We start from the raw sequence: 20208 nt of genomic DNA, 5'->3' as shown, positions 1-20208 counted from the left end.
TTCTCTTCAGCTTGTAATATAGCACTGCTGGGCATAGGTTTTTTTCTCCGTGTAGGAGAAGGATCAGAGCTTAATTCACCACGCTGCTCCAATGGGGGTTATCGGATATATTCCCTACTATGAGTAACGAACGCTATCAGATGTACATGATAACAACCGGGATCGACAGCTTAACGTGCTCTCCGAGGCACGGTGAGAAGACCCACAAGGACTAACAACCAGACCGGAAATAAATATTTATGCGCACCATTACTCCAGAGTAGTCGTCATACCTATACTTAGTATAAAAATTTCTGATCGTCTATTATGACCCAGTTGCAAAAGGTCAGATAATTCATAAACACTAAAATAAATTTAAACCGCAAGGTACCACCACTTTAGCTTAACTTATATGGAAAGAATTACATGTTTTTGTTTTTTGAAATACTCACCGTAATGGAACCGCGGCGCCACGTTATCTTCGGCGGTGGGTTTCCGTGGAATACGCAGCGCAGCGTGGCCTTGTCACCCTCACTCGCGGTCACCTCCGGCTGCGTCTCCTCCGCATTGGCGTATGGAGCCTGCGGCAGCTCTGCGCTCACACAAGGCATAAGTTACGATCAGTAGCGACGTTATGAAGGGCGCGGTAAGGCGAACGCCTAGGGCGCCGGATTTAAGGGGACGCCACAGTCTCAGCATCTGATAAGTAGGTAGATCTTTTGTGAATTGAAAATCGACTGGTTAGGATTGATTCTTTAAAAACAGTCTGTTAATTTTGTTTCTGTCGTGGTCTGACCTACTGGACGTGGAGTCTATCACGTTAATATACTATAAATCTTTTTATTCTACTCAAAGTTTAATTAAACACCGACGTACGTCCCGCCTCGTACTAATACATAATATTAGATTTTAATTTAAAAATAGCAATCGAAATTTTGAGCGATGCGACGCCGCACTATGTCATTTAGTTACGTGACCAAGATCTAATCGTTCTAAAATGTATCTTCTTTTTTGTGTGTGCAATAAAGTTTAATAAATAAAAATAAAAAATAAATCTTAGTGAATGTATTAAGTGGCGCAGCGCACGCACCGGGCGCGGGCGAGCGGTCGGGCGCGGGCGCGGCGGGCGCGCGGCACAGCCGGCTGCAGCCGCGCGGGCAGCACTTGCCCACGCCCAGGCAGTCCGCGTCGTCGTTACACTCGCGCCGGCACTGGCCCTCCGCCGGCGCCGCCGGCGCGCTCTCCGCCGGACACGATCCAGTTTTATTTGCTGTTTTAAAGACATCATATTATTATCATTTATTTCATACAATACAATCAATCAAACGGGAGCTGTAATATTTAATTTACCGATTCTGCATTCGGCAGAGTAGCGGACTTCCTGCGTGAGCGCATCCCTGTACGCCGTCGCTACGCATCGCTCGCCTGTGATACACTCCGTGCTCGCACAAGGGTGATCGATACATTTACATCTGCCTCATGAAAAAATATACTGTATATTTATGTCTATAATTTTAAGCAATTATAGTCAGAATCAGTGTTTATCTTAGTTTTTATTATAGCCAGTATGCATTCACCAACGTACCGTTCGCAGCCGTCAGATCCGGTGGTGCGTTGCATGCCGTACATACAGCGCAGGCGCTCGCACTCGAGGTGGAGTGGCGCGCAGTCCACGTCGACGGGCACGCAGGCGCAGCGCTCGCAGCCGCCGGCGGTGCGCGTGCGCTGCACGGCGTACTCGCAGCGCAGGGCCGCGCACTCCTCGTTGTAGCGGTCGCAGTCGGGTAGTACCTCATTGCCGTCTGTGATTTCAGGCTGCTTTGGCCTCTCCGGCTCCGGCTCTACAAATAACTTGAGAATCAATCGTGCTATTCGAGCGATGCTCCCAAATGAGCTCCACATCGGATAAATAAAAAAAACCTTCCTTCTAAGAAAATTATTCTCACAAGGAAATGTGTAGTTTTATGTTTCAAGAGAAACATGGAATATGTGCAAACGTGATAAAGAAGAAAGCTAGCGTGTAAGCGGTGGAAGATAGCAATAGGAATGAAAAGGAGTGCGACAACGACTTCTCACGCATACTCTGCCATGCGACGTCGAATCCAATGATGATCTGTGTTATTTAAATAATTTCGATACGACAACGCAATACATGATGCAAAGCAAACGCCGGAGATCGGGCGAGTGCGAAGCGACGATGTCAGGAACAGTACCGGCGAGCGTTCTCTTGCACAGGAGATCACATTCCTCGTAGGAGAGGAAGTTGTTTTCGTTGCCACCGCAGCCCGCGTACACGAAGGGCTGGCAGTCGCCGCTGGCGGTGCTGTAGTACCAACGGCGCGAGGACTGCCCACAGTCGCCCGTGCCCGACGACACGGCGCGCAGGCACGCAGGGTCTGCGCCGCGGGCGCATATATATACGAGTATACCACCAACCGCACGAATCGCGAGTGAAAAATTTCGAAAGGAATAGTACCGACCGGGGTGACTTTTTATGGTGAGACCGAGTAGGAAAAAGTGAAGAAGTTCGTTCAAGTGAAAAGTCAAGTAGTGTTATCATGTTACCTGGTCCTGTGTTTCCGCAGACTTCCTCGCACTCCTCGACCGTTGAGAAGCGATTTGGTCCACCGAGGCAGCCACCGTACGTGAAGTTCAGGCATCGGCCAGACACCGAATCCCAGTAGACCTTGTCGATGACAGTCAAACACGGACCAGCATCAAGAGCCGAACCACACACGTCTGTATTTTAAATTTAGCGATAAAAAAAACTGTTATGAATAAAATGAATTAAATTTTTAGGATTGAGGACTCACCTAGGTTTCGGAAGGCACCGCATTTCCTCTCACACTCTTCTTCCGTCCTGTAGCTGTTAGGATACCGGCAAGCACCGAAGTCTCCAGCCAAACACGCTTGTGTCTTCGTGTCATAATAATAAACAGTGATATTTTCGCCGCAGGGCTCCAAAGACCGGGGAGTTACACATTCCAAATCCACTGTCTGCATCGAAAAATATCATTTTAGCCCATTTTAATCGCTGATTTTGAGATACACGATGTAGATAATAATTCATTTCTCAATTAGATATTGTACAAAGATTAAGCGGGCAAAGTACTAAAAATGTAATCAAATGAATCGCACCTGTTGAGGGCTTATGGTCGAAGTGGTGGTCGTGCGGGTGGAAGCGACGGCCCGCGTAGAAGATTTTTTGCAGCGGCCTTCACAGTCTTGTTTTGTTTCAAACCTTTAAAAGAAGTAGGTACAAACTGATAACTGAACTTGTATTCTGTCGTTTTTTTGATAAAAAAACAAAGTCGAAATTTTCATGTGTGGGGGGAGAAATACAAAATGTATTGGGTTTTTTATTGTTGTATGATTCCGTTATTTAATTATTAATTATAATTATAATAACAATACTCTTTATGTTACACCATTAAAAAAAACAACAAAATAATTACATTAATTGATAGATGTATAAAGGCGGTCTTATCGCTGAAAGAGCGATCTCTTCTATTCATTATTATTACACTTCATGTCGTTTTTCATCGTTTCATTCGTTTTTGGAGAGAATTAATTAAGAAATAACAGCGTAATTACCAAGTACAATACAAGGTTTTTCTCGTTTAATTTTTTTTATTAAAACCTAACCCATATTATGTATGTGGGTATGTATGTGTATGTATATATATTTATATATATAGTGTCAGTAGTCTATGTAGTTTATATGTAGTGTATGTATTTTATGTTTTTTTTATTCTCCTATTCCTGCACTACTTTGCCCCACGTTCACATAGTTTCTCACTACCATGGGTTGACTGGAAGAGATCTCTTGTAGAGATAAGTTCGCCCTTGCCAACTTCCTATATTATAATGACTATTGTAAAATTACTTAGGGCAATAAAAATAAATAAATAAAAATAAAATAAAATAAAAACTTATTTAGGGCAATAAAGGATATAATATTACCTATTGTCATTGCCATTACAGCCACCATAGATGAATTCTCCACACTCATCGCGTTCCGCGTCATAGTACCACATGGGCAAGTACGCCAGGCAGTTGCCGGGTTCGGGAGTCTGGTTACATGGATCTGATGCAGAAGGAATAATGTACCAAACGACTTTTTTTTTAAACTTTGTTACAAATATATTGAAATATTATATATTTCACAAAAATAAATACAGAATAAAATTTTAGGTAAAATGTAATAATATTATTCGAATAGGATCGTTGAAATTTCTTATAAATACATTTATTCTGATAATAATTTGTCTTTTAAACATTTTTTACTAACGAAATTCACCCGTATTGTTACTTTGAAATATCTTACATGGTTAATTTTTAGATTTATAAAGCAGAAGTTTCTCAAAATCGTTAAATTCTATACTTGCCACGCCCATTGTATTCAAAAGGAAAATTTAACTCTCAACCTGTTAAATATATATTTCAAAAGACATAGCATCTTCTTATTTATTCTTTCTTAAAATTTTCAGAATTAGTGTAAGTACCTGCGTTTGGTCTGCAAACTTGCTCGCACTCTTCGACGGAGGAGAACCGGTTGGGGCCACCGTGGCAGCCACCGTAGACAAACTCCTCGCAGCGACCGGAGTTGTAGTCGAAGTAAACTTTTGGGATCGACGCGCGACACGGACCGGGGTCCACGTCGTACCGGCACACGTCTAATTGAAGATAAGAAGTTTAAAACAAATGCGATATTTGTGTCAATCGTTGTGGCCTTAGTTCAGGATCTAGAAAAGTGTTTAGCTTTTTAATACTGACCGCTCTTAAGTATTGTTGTGTTTCTGTATTTCAGGCATCCATAGAACTTATTTGCCACTCTAGTCTTATAATATAAATAGTAATTGTGAGTGGAAAACGAAAAAAAAAACGACTTTAATTACATCGACAAGTAATACAACGTAGGTAGACGAAAAAATAGTCAAGTAAATACGCATTATCAAAGATTACTCCAAAAGGTGTAATCAGATCTCGATGAAATTTAAATGTGACCACATGATAAGCATCGGCTTTCGATTAAATTAAAAATCATCAAAATCGGTACACCCCGTAAAAAGTTATGAGGATTTTTGAGGATTTCCCTCGATTTCTGTGGGATCCCATTATCAGCATGGCTATTCTGTAAATAACAATTTCGATATCGAGCTTCACCTGAGTGACAGCGCTCACTTCGAAAGCGAACCCACTTCACCTTGGTTTGGAATTCTGTAAACATTCCGTACGCACAAGCGATGTGAAGTGAGTGTCGAATCGAAGAGCGGCAATTTAGAGCTGTGTTTATTTTATCGATATTCTTTTCTTATGACTTTATTTTAGAATATGTGCATGAAGTCAAGTGTCGAATCAAGTCTCGAATTGTGATGTGTGAAGCGGTAAATCCCCTCACAGAATACCGAATTCATACTATTAAATATCAACGCTCTCACGCAACAGGGTTCGACTCGTCGCCGCACTCACAAGTGTGGCGCTACGGGACTGTCGAGTTTTAATGAATACGAATTTGATATCTCACCGCGGATTCCGCTGTCGAGACACGAATTTGTTCTTACAGAATAGCACTACAGATCCTGGTTTCCTTACCATGGTACCACACTTAGGATATTTTGAATTCCAACAAAAAAGACTTATCAAAATCGGTTCATAAACGACGAAGACATATATATGTATATATACGGTCGAATTGAGTAACCTTCTCCTTTTTTGAAGTTGGTTAAAAAACACTAACCGATATCTCTGAAAGCCCCGCAAGTTCGCTCGCAGGCCTCCTCTGTGGGGAAGGTGCCGTCGTGCAGGCACGCGGCGCCCGCGCCTTCGTTCCGATGCTGCACGCAGGCACGACGCGCCTGATCCAAGTACCACACCACACCTTCCTCGCGGCACTCCTGTGGCGACCCGGCCACTCGGCACTCTTCGGGAATGTACTCCTGCAATGATCACTCTTACTATATACTTTACTGCAACGACTTATAGCCCTAATTATAATGGTTGGAGCCTCATAAACATTAGGTAGAGCGGTACCACTTTGTTCGGGCAATGACACGTCTCGCAGTTTTGAGATGGGGAATGTTTTCAGTTGTTTCTAAATTTAATACGATTACTGGTAGCATATTACTTCCTTCTTTAGTCCATCAACATTATAATGAACGACAGTATTCTTGCTTAATGATGGGATAAAGCAGTGACATAATTTTATATCAATACATATAATAAAAATGTAACGGGTCGCTGTCTGTACATTTAAGATATATGAGAAAAAATATTATTGGGACCTTTATCAACGCAAATAACACCCAAAACAATTATTGTCAGAATTTTTGTCTGTTTGTCTATGCGTTTATGCACGCTAATTTCAGAAACGGCGTATCCAATTTAGGTGTGGTTTTTACTGATATATTGTGGCAAGCTTAGCTTAACATTTAGTATTTGTTTCATGTCGATCGGTTCATAAATAAAAAAAGTTATGCCAATTTAAAGAATTGCGCTGAACATGTAAAGTCACTGTTCCACGCGGTAAGTCGCAAGCACAGCTAGTTCTTTAATATAATTCTTATAATACAATACCTGTGCTATTTCATTTCTTGGCGTGGAAGTGGTCGTAGGAGGAGCAGGTGCTTTCGTCGGTCCTGATCTACACTGACGTTCACATTCTTCTTGTGTATTAAATCTACAAAAAGCAAATATCAGACGTTTAGTTTCCATTATAATGAGGACAATAATTATTTTTTATTATTGGCTGATAATGCAATACAGTTGTACCTATTGCCGTTGCCTTCACAGCCACCGTACGTAAACTGGCTGCATGCATCTCGGGCCGCGTCGTAGAACCACTGCATCAACGACTGGTCGCACGGGCCCGTCTTCATTGGCTGCTTGCACACATCTTAGGAGATATTGTTTTATTTTAGTTAGGAGTACAGTCAAAATCATTGTCAACAAATAATTACCCATCAGTTATAAAATATAAATTTAACCGCAGTCGCTCTTTGATACCAGTACTCTACTGGAACCATATCCAAAAAAATTAAAAGTATTTTTTTTTCTAATTTCCCATTTGCTCTTTATAATATTAGCGTAGCTGTAGGAAATTGCACACAAAAGATTGATATTTTGACGATATTTGACTTAGAGTGGGAGTATGTTGATATATTATGTTGGTACATGTTTCTAGAATTACGTTATACAAAGAATTTCAAGATTCGTTCTTTTAAATATTTTTGTTTGCAGATCCTTGCACTAATTAATTGATTTATTTTAATTTAAATTACAGAAATGTATAATGAAATCGGTAAAAGGTTAATCGTCTAAGATAGTCACGTCAATGAGACAGTACAAGCATCAAGTGCACCTTGTGGAGCGGACGTCGGAGTTCCAAACCGGTATTCGATATTGCCGGGTGCCGCGGTGGTAGTGGTCGCGGGCGCCGGGGAGCAGTAGTAGGCGCAGTACTGCTCGCTGGGGAAGTTGTTCCGGTTGCCGCCGCAGCCGCCGTACTGGAACTGCGTGCACGCGCCGCTCGCTGTGTCGAACGCCCAGCGCGTTTGCGATTGCGTGCACGGACCCGCGTCGATCTCCAGATAGCAGATGTCTGTCAATAAAAAGTTTGCTTAAAACATACAAAATCAAATATATTCGTTATTTTTAGAACGAACAAAATTATTGTTGTTTGTATTTTAGATAACAACCGGCTTACATAGTTTTTTTTAATAAGCATAAAAAAATATATTCATAAATAAATATGTTTATAAATAAATATATTATATTACATCCTAACTCGAGCGATAATCAGACAATCACAACCCAGAGCGAAAAGCAGGATCACTGTAAACTGTGCCAATGGGTTACTATACTGACATGTCATTCAACAGTGACATCTTTATAAGCGACTAGCCAACCCGTGCCCATTTCGTTGGGCATTAATTATTATTATATTAACCAAATAACATACTTTAAAGAACAAATTTTATAGCACTTAAATAAATAATATGTTGCTCCCGTGTATTTATTATTTTAAATTACAGAACCAAATAACATACTTCAAAGAACAAATTTTATAGCACTTAAATAAATAATATGTTGTTCGAACGCCATCTATCAAAAATCGAGAAAACGACGTCGATAGACTAGAATAAGACTATATTAATAACGTCGAAAGACTAATAAATTGTTTTCTAATAGCGATAGATGGCGCTAGTTTATTTACCATTTTGATATTATATTTTAATCTTTTTTGATTTACTGAATTTTTAGTTTAATTACAATAAAATATAGCCTATGTCACTCCTGAATAGTATAGCTTTCTGTTAGTGAAAGAATTTTCATGATCGGATCAGTATTTGTGAAGATTACCCCCTACATACAAACAAAGTTATAAACTTTACGTCTTTATAATATTAGTATAGAAGTATAGATTACAGCATGAAAACAACGAAAATAGTCTACAAGTCTTCAAAGAATAAATACCTGATCTAGGCGGTCCGTAAGAGGGTTGTCTTTCGATATGAATTTGCGTAGTTGTTTGCGGTGTTGTTTCCGGTGGCGCCTGCGTTGGTGTTGCAGGGGTAATAATGACGCGCTCCATGCAGCTGTCCTCACACTCTCGTTCCGATAAGAAGTTGTTATCGTTTCCACCACAACCTCCATAGTAGAACTGACGACATCTGAAGCAGATTTTATGTGTGAGCAAGTGTAAACATTTAGGGAAATGAGCAAGAGGGGAGAAACTATAATGAATTCTGTGTTCTTGTTGGTCTACCTTTCATACCTTAGAAAACACGAAAGGTCACAGTTGCCGTCGTTAACATACAGCGAAACAATAGTTTTATTAAGTACATATTATTTTTCATTTAAACGGGAACAGAAGTTGCATAATGTTTTATAGCATTTTTATGCATTCTTAATAACCAAACTATCTTAAAAAAATGTTTTAGGCAGACACTGATATAGGTATGATATGTAAATAAAATTTATAAGCATTAGATAATCCGGTGCAACGTTTAGCTTAAAGTGAATTTTGTATGAATTGATAAAGGTAAATTAAAAAAAAAAAAATTTACAATAATATATTTATATCACTCTGATCATGCTGAAAGCTTTTTTTTTAACCGACTTCCAAAAAAGGAGGAGGTTCTCAATTCGACTGTATTTTTTTTTTTTTTTTTTTTTTTTTTTTTTTTTTATGTATGTTACATCAGAACTTTTGACCAGGTAGACCGATTTCGACAAATTTTGTTTTAATCGAAAGGTGGTGTGTGCCGATTGGTCCCATTTAAATTTATTTGAGATCTAACAACTACTTTTCGAATTATATCTAATAATGCGTTTTTACTTGACGCTTTTTTCGTCGACCTACGTTGTATTATACCACATAACTTTCTACTGGGTGTACCGATTTTGATAATTCTTTTTTTGTTGGAAAGGGGATATCCCTAGTTTGGTACCATGATAAGGAAACCAGGATCTGATGATGGGATCCCAGAGAAATCGAGAGAAACTCTTGAAAATCCGCAATAACTTTTTACTGGGTGTATCGATTTTGATAATTTTTACTTTAATCGAAAGCTGATGTTTATCATGTGGTCACATATAAATTTTATCGAGATCTGATAACTACTTTTTGATTAATCTTTGATAACGCGTATTTACTTGACATTATTTTCGTCACCTTACGTTGTATTATACCTCATAACTTTTTACTGGGTGCACCGATTTTGACGTTTCTTATATAAATTAAAAGCTACTATTCGTCACGTGGTCCCATTTAAATTTAATTGAGATTTGATTCGTAATTTGTGAGTTATATCTAATATTGCGTATTTACTTGACGGTTTTTTCGTCACCCTACGTTGTATTATACGTTATATCTTTTTACTGGGTGCACTGATTTTGATCTTTTTTGTATAAATCAAAAGCTAATACTTGTCATGTCGTCCGTTTTAAATATGATTGAGATATAATGAGCAATTTTTGAGTAATCTTTGATGACACGTATTTACATGACGATGTTAAGACGACTGTGGTCATGTTCAATACTTTGCCACAACGCCATCTATCAAAATGTAATGAAATTACTTCGTTCACTATCGATCAAATTACAATATTCCACTAGAGTAGAGAGTAGCAGTTTATTCGTTATAAATATATTTGAGCTTTTAATTTTTGAGTTATCGCTAATACTGGGTATTTACTTGGCTATTTTACGTCGACCAACGTTATATTAACCTCATTACTATTTTACTGGGTGGACCGATATCGATGATTCTTTTTTTAATCGATAGGTGGTGCTTGTCATGTGGTCCCATTTAAATATAATTGAGATTTGACTCGAACTTTTTGAGCTATATCTGATAAGGCGTATTTATTTGGCTGTTTTTGGAGTTTTCTCCTTAAGAATCGATTTTCATTTAAGGCCCCGGAATGAAAAAATTGAACAGTAAAATCTACTGAACGAATGACCTTGTTAGAGATGGCGTTCAGACGTCTTCTAATAACGCAATTAGGTTCCGATAGATGGCGTTATTGCATTCATTTATTTACAATTTGATATAGTAATAATATATTTCTTAGACTAGTAAGCCTTTTTGTGCCTATTTAGACAGTTGATCTGAAGGGGTAAACTCCAGTCGTGCATCGGAGCTGTGTGAAAACATGAACATTACATATTTTTAATAAAAAAGACATAAACCGTAATTCAATATAAATCCGCTTCAACTAAAAAGCGATCAACTATAAGCGATGTCAGCGCTTCGCGCGAATCGACGACGGGCCTTTTATGAAATTTCTGCCTACAATCGCTAACAAAATGTTAGAAATAACAGTAGAACATTATATAATTCTACAATTTTATAATGTCGCGTTATATGGAATACGAACAAAGTATTACTATTTTTTCGTCGATCTACGTTGTATTACTCTTCGATGTAATTGAAGTCGGTTTTTTTTTCGTTTGCGAGCAAACACAATTATATTTTTGTAAGTGTTACCTTTTGATCTTGGTGTCATAAAACCATCTCTGCGTGTAAACGGCGCAGTCTCCGATCAGCGCTGGCAGTGTACAAGTTTCTGGTTCTGCAATTTATTTACATTATTTTAATATAAAATATTTTATAATCATTCAATACATAATACAAGTACTACCTTCTATTAGTAATAATAGTTAGTACACATCAAAAATAAATAGTGACGTTATACACACAGTTGTGTGTTAGTATTCAACCAACAACCAATTTGAATTAGATTTAAAGCAGAAAAAGTTACAAACTTATTAATATATTTTAGGGAAGAAAGAAAAATTGGATCAAAATACAGTTGCAAAAATTTAGTTAGAGATTTACCTTTTAATCGATGGAAGGTTGTTTATTTTTCGCCTTATCAAGATTTAACTATTTTGTAGGTACTTACTTTTTGATGTAGCTTTAAGTGAACTTGTGTCAGATAGACCTTGCAGATGAGCCTTTACTAAGTTAGGCAATTGTCTTATATATAACGATTTATATACGTTTATGTAGACAGGAGTTTTTGATGATACTGTAGCTTCAGGTGAAACATAAATCTGTACACAGGCTTTTTAGCTTACCTCGTAGTTAAGAAATGAAACTCAACTAATCTTGACATTTACCAAAAAATCTTGGGTCGACTGCGAAAATCAAATGCTACAAGACCAATTTATCTCGGCAACAGCCCAACTGATCCTGTTCAGTATTTTGGGCTACCTCTTCTTACACAAACTTACCGTAATTACTTGGACAGGCATTCGTACAAGATCTCTCGTCATCGAAACGATTGTCGTTGCCACCGCAGCCAGTGTAGTAGAAAGGCACGCAGCGATTCTCCGTAGCGCTAAACGACCAGGCAGGGTGCTTCTCTGTGCAGTTGCCTGGCTCTTGTGGTAGCGAACATGCCTCTGTACCGTGCAACCTTGTTAGTATATCTTCATTGACAATTGATATCGCACATATTTCTAATATAGCAGTGTATATGTATTAAAATATACAATTGTGTGATAAATTTGTCAATGAAGGGTTTTAGTGCTAACTACAATAATCAACTACGATGCAAACTATCACCAGATTAATAATAAACGTATAGCAGGCATTCGAAAACAAATTTTGTTAATTAAAATTTTTTGGAACATATACATCCAATCGTTAACACCATATACCAGTATACATATCATTCATGTTGAGGAAGGTGAGTTATCATTATTTCTCGCTATTTGACAGTCAGACCTAACCAATATTTTAAATACTAGCTCAAAGTTAATTTCTGAAGACGGCTTTCACGAAATGTTTGAGTGTTTTCATTACAATGATTTCTTTTTCAAGCACGTTAAACCGTCGGTCCCGGTTGTTATCATGTACACCTGTTAGCGATCGTTACTCATAGGTGGGAATATATCCGCCAACCCGTATTAGAGCAGCGTGGTGGATTAAGCTCTGATCCTTCTCCTACATGGGAAAAGAGGCATATGCCCAGCAAGGGATATTAAAGGCTGTAGCGTAACGTAGCGATTTTTTTAGTGTTTATTTTGTAGAGAATCATTAAAATGATAGATAATGAAAAAGTTTATAACTGCATCTATATCGTAGTAAAGATAATTTACGGGCAATGATCAGATGTACTTAAAACTGATTAAATAAAGTGTAATTGATATTCATTAGAGATACTGACAATTCATTATTTCCTTAACATGAATGAACTATAGAATATATAAAAAATAGCCTTAGGTTAGTTTATGAAAAAAATACTACAATTAAAAAAATACATTATTTTTACGTTTAGGTTAAAAAACTATTTACAAAAGCCAATATATGGCCATTAATCTAAGGAGCTTTGTAAACTAAAGTGTATAGGCCTTTTAGTAAAACACACAAATGTTGTTACAGTGGCATTATAGAGCTGATGCGGAGGGAATACTCACGGAGCGGCGCGCCGGGTGGCTTACACCGAAGCAGACAAGCTTCCTTTGAGCCGAAACGGTTAGAGTTGCCGCCGCAGCCACCCCACAGGAACTGCTCGCAGCTTTGAGTCTCGGTGTTGAAGGTCCAACGCAAGAAATTGCCGGCACAAGGTCCGCGATCGACTTCCAGATTGCATTGATCTAGTCAGAATTTTAATAAAGAAATGATTAGTAAAAGTCATAATAAAAAAAAATCGGTGAACATGTTTTGAAAGTGAAAACCATGGCATATTGCCCAGAAATCTTAGAGATCACTGTATGAGAATATTAATTAAAACAGTATTTTTTTTTTCGCAAATAGTAATAATATAGTCACCCTCGGTTCTTTGTGGTTCGCAGCGTTCCTGGCAGAGTTCCCTAGTGTCGAAATTGTTAGCATTTCCAAGGCAACCACCATACACAAACTGTGAACATTGCTCACGAGTGGCATCGTAATACCAACGAACGTGGTAGCCAGCGCAGGCTCCCTTAACCATAGGTAGATTACAAGTATCTGTAAGTTAAATAAACAGATTTAAAAAAAAAAGATCTTTTACAAATGAAGATCTTTTCTGAGATTATTAGGACTTGTTAAATTGTAAAAAATTAAACAAACGTAACGGTGTTGAAAATCAAATTAGTCAAAGTAATACACACCTTTGGGCGGTGGTTGTTCACATACGTCCACGCATTCCTCTTTGCTAGTAAACCTGTTACCATTTCCTTCACACCCTCCATACCAGAATCGTGAACAGCCTCCGTACGACATGTCATAGTACCAATAAACGGAGAAGTTACGACAAGAGCCTCGGTCATTTGCAAGTGCACAAGCAGCTAAAAAATTACATTGGTTATAAGTTTAAAAATTTATTACGTTCCAATTCACTGTCTAAAGTAAAACGAAAATCATTTTTATTATATGGAATTTTCTACCTTGTCGATTATCAGGTATGTCGGTGCAATTAAGGAAGTTCTTTCCCTGCGCCTCAGTCACTCCATCGGCACAACAGCCATACTTGCTATTAGAACAGTCGCAGCCATCCATGTCGGGACCTCTAGCGGCTGTGACTTCGTCTCCACAACATCCGTACTTGGACTGTTGGCAGACACAACCTTGAAGGTTGGGACCTGTGGCGATGGTAACACCATCAGGACAGCAACCGAATTGGTATGTGTAGCAGGGGCAACCTTCAAATTCACCACCTTGAGCTGCTGTGTGTCTGTGTAATGGATAAAGTTTTAAAAAAATGTGTTTTAAAAAAGCCAGACAGAGAAAGACAAAATGCAGGAGGTCTTAAATTCCATCTTTAATAAAATTATATTCTCGTTCACGTTATCGTAAATTGCTTTTATTATTTCATAGGCTTTTTATAGACTTACTTATCTGGACAACATCCAAATATACTATATTCACAGCCGCAGCCCTCATTGTTCGGACCTCGCGCGATGGTGACATTGTCTGGACAGCATCCGAAATGAGCGTTCTCGCAATCGCACCCTGTTTAGTAAAAAATTATATTAGTTGCGTTTGAATACCTACATCAATTCAATGATGAGTTACATTTTATCGTAATAAAGTTATACGCTTTTTACAATATTTTTCATAGAATTTTCAAAAAAGAAATTGTTGTTGTCGGTAAAGTCTGTTTACGGGCGATAGTTTTACGTAATAAGGTCATAAAGAAACATTGATGAAAAAATGCATACCTACTTCTATAAATGGAATTGAATTATTATCACTGCATTGTTATTATTTTGTATAATACAAAGAAGAAGTTAATTAAAAATTACAATATGTGTCACAAGCCAACACTTGGGCTGATCTTGACACTTTTTCTTGCGTGCAGCTGGTGTTCATCGATTTATAAATAATAATCACATCAAAAGAAAAATGTATTGTATATAAATACTTATTTGTGTTCTATACATTAAAGGTTAGCTCTAGAGAAAAGGACGTTTTAATCAACAGACGACCGCTCTGGTCTAGCGTGTCGAATTTGCGCCTACATATCGGCGGTCGCGGGTTCGATTTCCCCTCAGTATGCATATTTGTGTTTGTACAAATGTTAATTTCCAGTATGGGTCTGGTATCCTTATGGGACCTCCTTATGGGATCCTCCTTATGGGACTTCCCACTGTGCCTCAGAAAACACCTAAAGCTGTCGATCCCGGTTACTATCATAGACACTTTGTAGCGATCGTTACTCATAGTAAGGAATATATCCACCAGACCGCAGTTTATCAGCGTGGATTAAGCTTTGATACTTCTCTTATGTGGTGAAAGAGGCCCGTGCCGAGCAGTGAGATGTTACAGGCTTAATCGTGAATTAAAAAATAAGTGTATTGTAATGTAATGTAATGTAATGTTATGTTATGTTATGTTATGTTATGTTATGTTATGTTGTTATGTTATATTATGTTATGTTTTGTTTTGTTTTGTTATGTTACGTTATGTTATGTTAAAGTATTAACTGTTTATTTGGCCATTAATTTTAATTAAAGTTAATTCTTCTTCTAATACGAGAAGTATTTGCAAGTATGGTAGTATTCCAGATTGTTGACCTTCTAGATGTGGACCTTCAGCCGGTTTGTAGTTATCAGGACAACATCCATACGGATATTGTAGGCAGCAACCCTCCATGTCTACTCCATGAGCTGGCGTCACTCCATCGGGACAGCAACCAAAAGCGGATGTGTTGCAAGTCATCACACAACCTTCCAAGTTGGTGCCTTGAGCTAAAAGTTATCAAAATAACTTGTAAATTTCAATTAACATTAAAACGATTTAAACATGATAATAATTGTAGGATATAATTCCCTTGCGTTTTTATCTGGTCCCTTAAGTTTTTATCTGGAAAAATAAGACTTAGTCAATGTTCAATTACATTTAATTGAACATTGACTAAGTCTTATTTTTCCAGATAAAAACTCGCAAACATAAATGTTAATGTCAATGTTATGTCAATTATTTGTCAAAATAAAAAACTGTTGCATGTTGAAGCAATTTATATCCTTGACTATTTTGGAACGTTTTATTATATTATAAGTACCTGTAGTAACACCGTCAGGACAACAACCGAATTTAGAAATACTGCACGGGCAGCCTTCACCATTGGGTCCAGTCGCGTCAGTTTCATTGTCATAACAACATCCAAATTCTGAATCCGCACAACTCTGAATACCTTTAGTTGTTTTAGGGGTTTTAGTGGTTTCAGTTGTTTCAGTCGTTTCAGGTTTCGTAGTTTCTGTAACTGAAATATCATCTTCATTTAAGTAATTTCAACCAAAATTAACATGGATAAAATATTGTTGTACTTTGCTTGCCCAATTTTATCAGTTTACTTTCAGCACAATTCTAATATTATACTGTAACATTTTACCTGTTTCTGGACAACCTTGTTTTCCCGGACCTGTAGCCTCTGTTTTATCATCTTTACAACAACCGTACCTACAAAAATGTTGATATTAATATTGAAAATTCTAATTAATATTGAAATAAACGAGAAAATAAATTAATATAATATTTGCTTACGTGGAAGATCGACAAGGTGGTGGTGGTTCTGGACAACCTTCTTGATCATTGCCCTCAGCCGCGGTGAAGTTGTCTGATTTACAGCATCCGTATAAAGTTTCATTACAGGGAGTAACAGGACAGCCGGCTCCACGAAGTCCAGTCGCGGGAGACACATCGTCGGGACAGCATCCAAATCGAGACTCCTGGCAAGTTTTAGGGTTCGGACAACCTAAAAGACCATTATAGTATACCGTTTAAATTAAAGAAATTAAGTACAGCACTTTTTACGTGAAGCTATTTTTGTCTTTATTAATACAGGACGAACGAGCTAGTAAAATACCGTTTGTATTTACCGTTTATATAGTTTTTGTCATATCTCCTATACATAAAATTAACGTTTGGCACTTTTTAATATTGTACTTAAATTAAGTAATATTTTACAAGATCAAATCTAAATTCACCTTCGTCAAATGGTCCAGCAGCAGGGGTTATCCTATCGGGGCAGCATCCAAATTTACTTCGAACACATTTCGCAACCTTCTTTCGTGCTCTGCATTTGTGTTTCCTAGGTGAACTTTCGACAACGGTTGTCCATATCCATGGTGCTAAAAATTTAAAATCAAAATAATAACTTTGTATGTATGTGTCATTTTTGTTGCATATATTAAATATTGTTACATACTTGACTTATCAGTGTCGTCTTCTGTCGAAGTGGAGGTCGAACTTTCAGTGCTTTCTGTGCCTGTATTTTAGACATTTAGGGACATTAAAGTAGTTTTATTTCGTATATAGATATCTTTATATCGATATAGATATCATATATATATAGATATAGATATCTTTATAGTTTTATTTGGTATACAGATATCTTCTAATATACATTAGAGGAAATCCAATAAAATTTAAAAAACTATGACTTCCATTATATTTTACCAATATTTTGGAATCTATAACTAGAATTTTTAATTTAATTTGCCAAAATGATAATCATAATTACCTTCTGAGCTTAAACCAGTGGTACCACTTACAAGCTCGGTGGTTTCTGTCGAATAAGTACTTGATTCAGAATAAGCAGTGGTACTAGATTCTAATTCATTAGATTCAGTAGTAGATGATTCTGTAGCTGGCGAAGATTCAGAAGATTCGGTTGACTCCGTAGTACTGAATTCAGTAGAAACACTAGTACTAAATTCAGTAGTATATTCAGTACTGCCTTCAGCTGTCTCAGATGTACTGATTTCTGTTGATGAAAATCCAGAACTAGTTGTTGAATCAGTCGATTCTTCTTCTGTTGAAATACTACTAGTTTCAGTTTCTGTAGTTTGTAGAGATTCACTCTCACTAGTGCTTGATTCAGTAGTAACAGATTCATCTTTAGTAGATTCTTCAGTAGATACTTCGGTAGACGTCTCTTCTGTGAGAGAACCTGGATCGAATACAAATTTATTAAAAGTAAGTTAATAGAATTAACTATTAAAAATAAACATTTAAGTTCTGTTAAAAATAGAAAATAAAATATACTAAAGAAAAAATTGCAATAACCAAAAACTTGGTTGTCAGTAAAGTCGCTTTACGGATGATAGCTTTACGTGATAATGTCATAAACTAACATTGATGAAAAATTGTATACTTTTATGAATTAAATTGAATTATTGTCACTGAATTATTTAGAACTGCTAGCTCAGATGTAAAGCGACAAGAGATATAAATCTAAACAAATAAATAAAATTGGAGTGTCAGCTTGTAATATTAAAATAACCGCTTCTAACTAAATTCATATAGATTTATACACGGTACATATACCAAAATAACATTTTATATAATTTTTGTTTGTCTGTCTGTCTGTTTGTTCCTGCTAATCTCTGAAATGGCTGAACCGATTTTGACAGGACTTTCACTCTTTACTATAGTGACTATGATAGTTTTGCTGTAACTCGGAGTAACTTGGGCTACTTTTATTTTAGATTTTTTATTTTATTTTATAACTCTGCGAACTAGACAATAATTATTTTGTTAAATTCCATGCTGATAAAGTCGCAAGCACGGCTAGTATGTCATAAAACTCACAAGCAAATGCTTGGGCCTATCGTGGCTCTCTATCGCTTGTTCCGCGCACTCCCTTGCACGCTCAAGCTCAGGTATAACGTGTCACTGTTTTGCAGCCGGTATTCATCGATTTATAAGAGGTTATTACATCAAAAAAATCACTTGACATTTTAATGTACTTACATAGTGGATAAAAGGATGGAAATTGAACGAAATCGCGAGTACAGCTACTTAATAAACATATAATGATCTAAATAGGTGTACTTACTAGCTGACTCGCTTGAAGTTTCGGTACTACTTTCAGTAGTACTACTTTCTGTGATGCCCGTTTCTTCACCGCCAGTTCTTTCAGTTGTTTCGAATAAAGTAGTATCGGTACTAATAGCGCTTGATAGTTCAGAAGATCCTGTTTCAGTAGTTACAGATGCATTAGTGGTATCAGTATCTTCTTCTGTCGTTTCAGTTAAATCACTCGTGGATATTTCTATTGAAGTATTTTCTGTTGTTTCTGTTATTTCTGAAGTTTCCGTGGTTTCAGTATTTCCTTCTATTGTTGTTTCTGTAGATCCAGTTTCAGTTGCTTCAGTAGATCCAGTTTCTGTTGTTTCTGTAGATCCAGTTTCTGTTGTTTCTGTAGATCCAGTTTCTGTTGTTTCTGTACCTGAACTAGTTTCTTCTGTTTCTGTAGAGTCTGTAACTGATTCAGGTGTCAAGTCACTTGTCAAAGTAGTCTCAGTAATTTCTGTGGAGCCTGTTTCAGTATTTGTAGATTCCGTGTCTGTAGTTTTCTCAGAAATATTATCTGTACTTTCTGTTACATCAGTTACCGTAGTTTCTTCTGTTGACTCCGTGGTGGAAGGTTCTGTTTCACTTGTTGTCGATGATAAGTCTGTTACCATAGAATCCGTTTTAATAATATGGAAATTAAGGAAATATTAGTAATAATTTAGAATGTTATATTAAGCATGTAACACAAACATATACACGTAATATTATTACCTTTATTCGAAGTAGTTTCTGTTAGCTCTTCAGATGTCGTCGTTTTACTGGAATCATCAGTTAGACTAGTTTCTGTTGTTTCATCTGTTCCAGTTGTTTCATCTGTTTCCGTTGTTTCATCTGTTTCGGTTGATTCCGCCGTGACTGTATTTGTAAACTCAGTAACAGGTGAACTAAATGTACTGTCGGTCGATGTTTCTGAACTATATTCAGAGGAAAGGGTGGAAAAGTCAGAAACAGTACTTTCCGTTGAGAAATCAGTGGTTTCACCTAAAACAATTATTTTGTTAATTTAATAATAGTATGTGTGTGAAAAATAGTATTAATTATTGAAATGACTTTATGAATGCATACCAAATCCAGACCCAGTATCTTCGGGTAAATAGTCTGAAAAAGAGATACTACAACTTTATTGCTAAATTTACTACAGTAAAATTTAAAATACGATGGTATGAAAGCAAAAAAATCTAGTCTAAAAATTAAGTAGTAAAAATTTTACCAGTTCCGAAGTCAGGTACCTGAAACAAAAATTAATGAGATTTAATTATCCAAATTTTTTTTCCTGTAACCTTAACAATATTAAATGTTATTGAAAATAGGTAAATAACAAACACAAAAGAGTCACAATATTCAACTTAGAAATTAATAAAATTCAACGATGGGGTGCCACAGAAGCTAGAGTAAGTACCTGATTCACTGACAGTCGTGGATTCGATACCTG

At 37.0% G+C, this 20208-nt stretch overlaps 1 protein-coding gene across 1 annotated transcript in view; it reads right to left on the bottom strand.

Annotated features, from left to right (window-relative positions):
- The window catches only part of LOC123662124 (papilin), a 108420-nt gene that overhangs the window by 7022 nt on the left and 81190 nt on the right, over positions 1–20208 (bottom strand). Inside the window, exons 17-48 of the mRNA XM_045597009.1 lie at positions 19987–20005; positions 19842–19874; positions 19488–19757; positions 18757–19377; positions 17440–17868; positions 17125–17184; positions 16904–17047; positions 16461–16671; positions 16309–16376; positions 15979–16179; positions 15491–15664; positions 14309–14426; positions 13862–14148; positions 13586–13762; positions 13266–13442; positions 12911–13090; positions 11723–11893; positions 10974–11058; positions 8455–8651; positions 7340–7579; positions 6751–6874; positions 6556–6658; positions 5720–5918; positions 4485–4655; positions 3943–4066; positions 3118–3220; positions 2793–2976; positions 2545–2718; positions 1565–1781; positions 1330–1451; positions 1070–1249; positions 432–571 (exon numbers count right to left, since the gene is read on the bottom strand). Of these exons, the coding sequence (XP_045452965.1) occupies positions 432–571; positions 1070–1249; positions 1330–1451; positions 1565–1781; positions 2545–2718; positions 2793–2976; positions 3118–3220; positions 3943–4066; positions 4485–4655; positions 5720–5918; positions 6556–6658; positions 6751–6874; positions 7340–7579; positions 8455–8651; positions 10974–11058; positions 11723–11893; positions 12911–13090; positions 13266–13442; positions 13586–13762; positions 13862–14148; positions 14309–14426; positions 15491–15664; positions 15979–16179; positions 16309–16376; positions 16461–16671; positions 16904–17047; positions 17125–17184; positions 17440–17868; positions 18757–19377; positions 19488–19757; positions 19842–19874; positions 19987–20005 (5703 nt within the window). The remainder of the gene's footprint in view (positions 1–431; positions 572–1069; positions 1250–1329; positions 1452–1564; positions 1782–2544; positions 2719–2792; positions 2977–3117; positions 3221–3942; positions 4067–4484; positions 4656–5719; positions 5919–6555; positions 6659–6750; positions 6875–7339; positions 7580–8454; positions 8652–10973; positions 11059–11722; positions 11894–12910; positions 13091–13265; positions 13443–13585; positions 13763–13861; positions 14149–14308; positions 14427–15490; positions 15665–15978; positions 16180–16308; positions 16377–16460; positions 16672–16903; positions 17048–17124; positions 17185–17439; positions 17869–18756; positions 19378–19487; positions 19758–19841; positions 19875–19986; positions 20006–20208) is intronic.

The sequence above is a fragment of the Melitaea cinxia genome, chromosome 18 (genome assembly GCF_905220565.1).
Source record: "Melitaea cinxia chromosome 18, ilMelCinx1.1, whole genome shotgun sequence".
Classification (NCBI taxonomy): Eukaryota; Metazoa; Arthropoda; class Insecta; order Lepidoptera; family Nymphalidae; genus Melitaea; species Melitaea cinxia.
The sequence above is the reverse complement of the archived record's forward strand: the minus strand, read 5'-3'. Positions and strand labels throughout refer to the sequence as shown.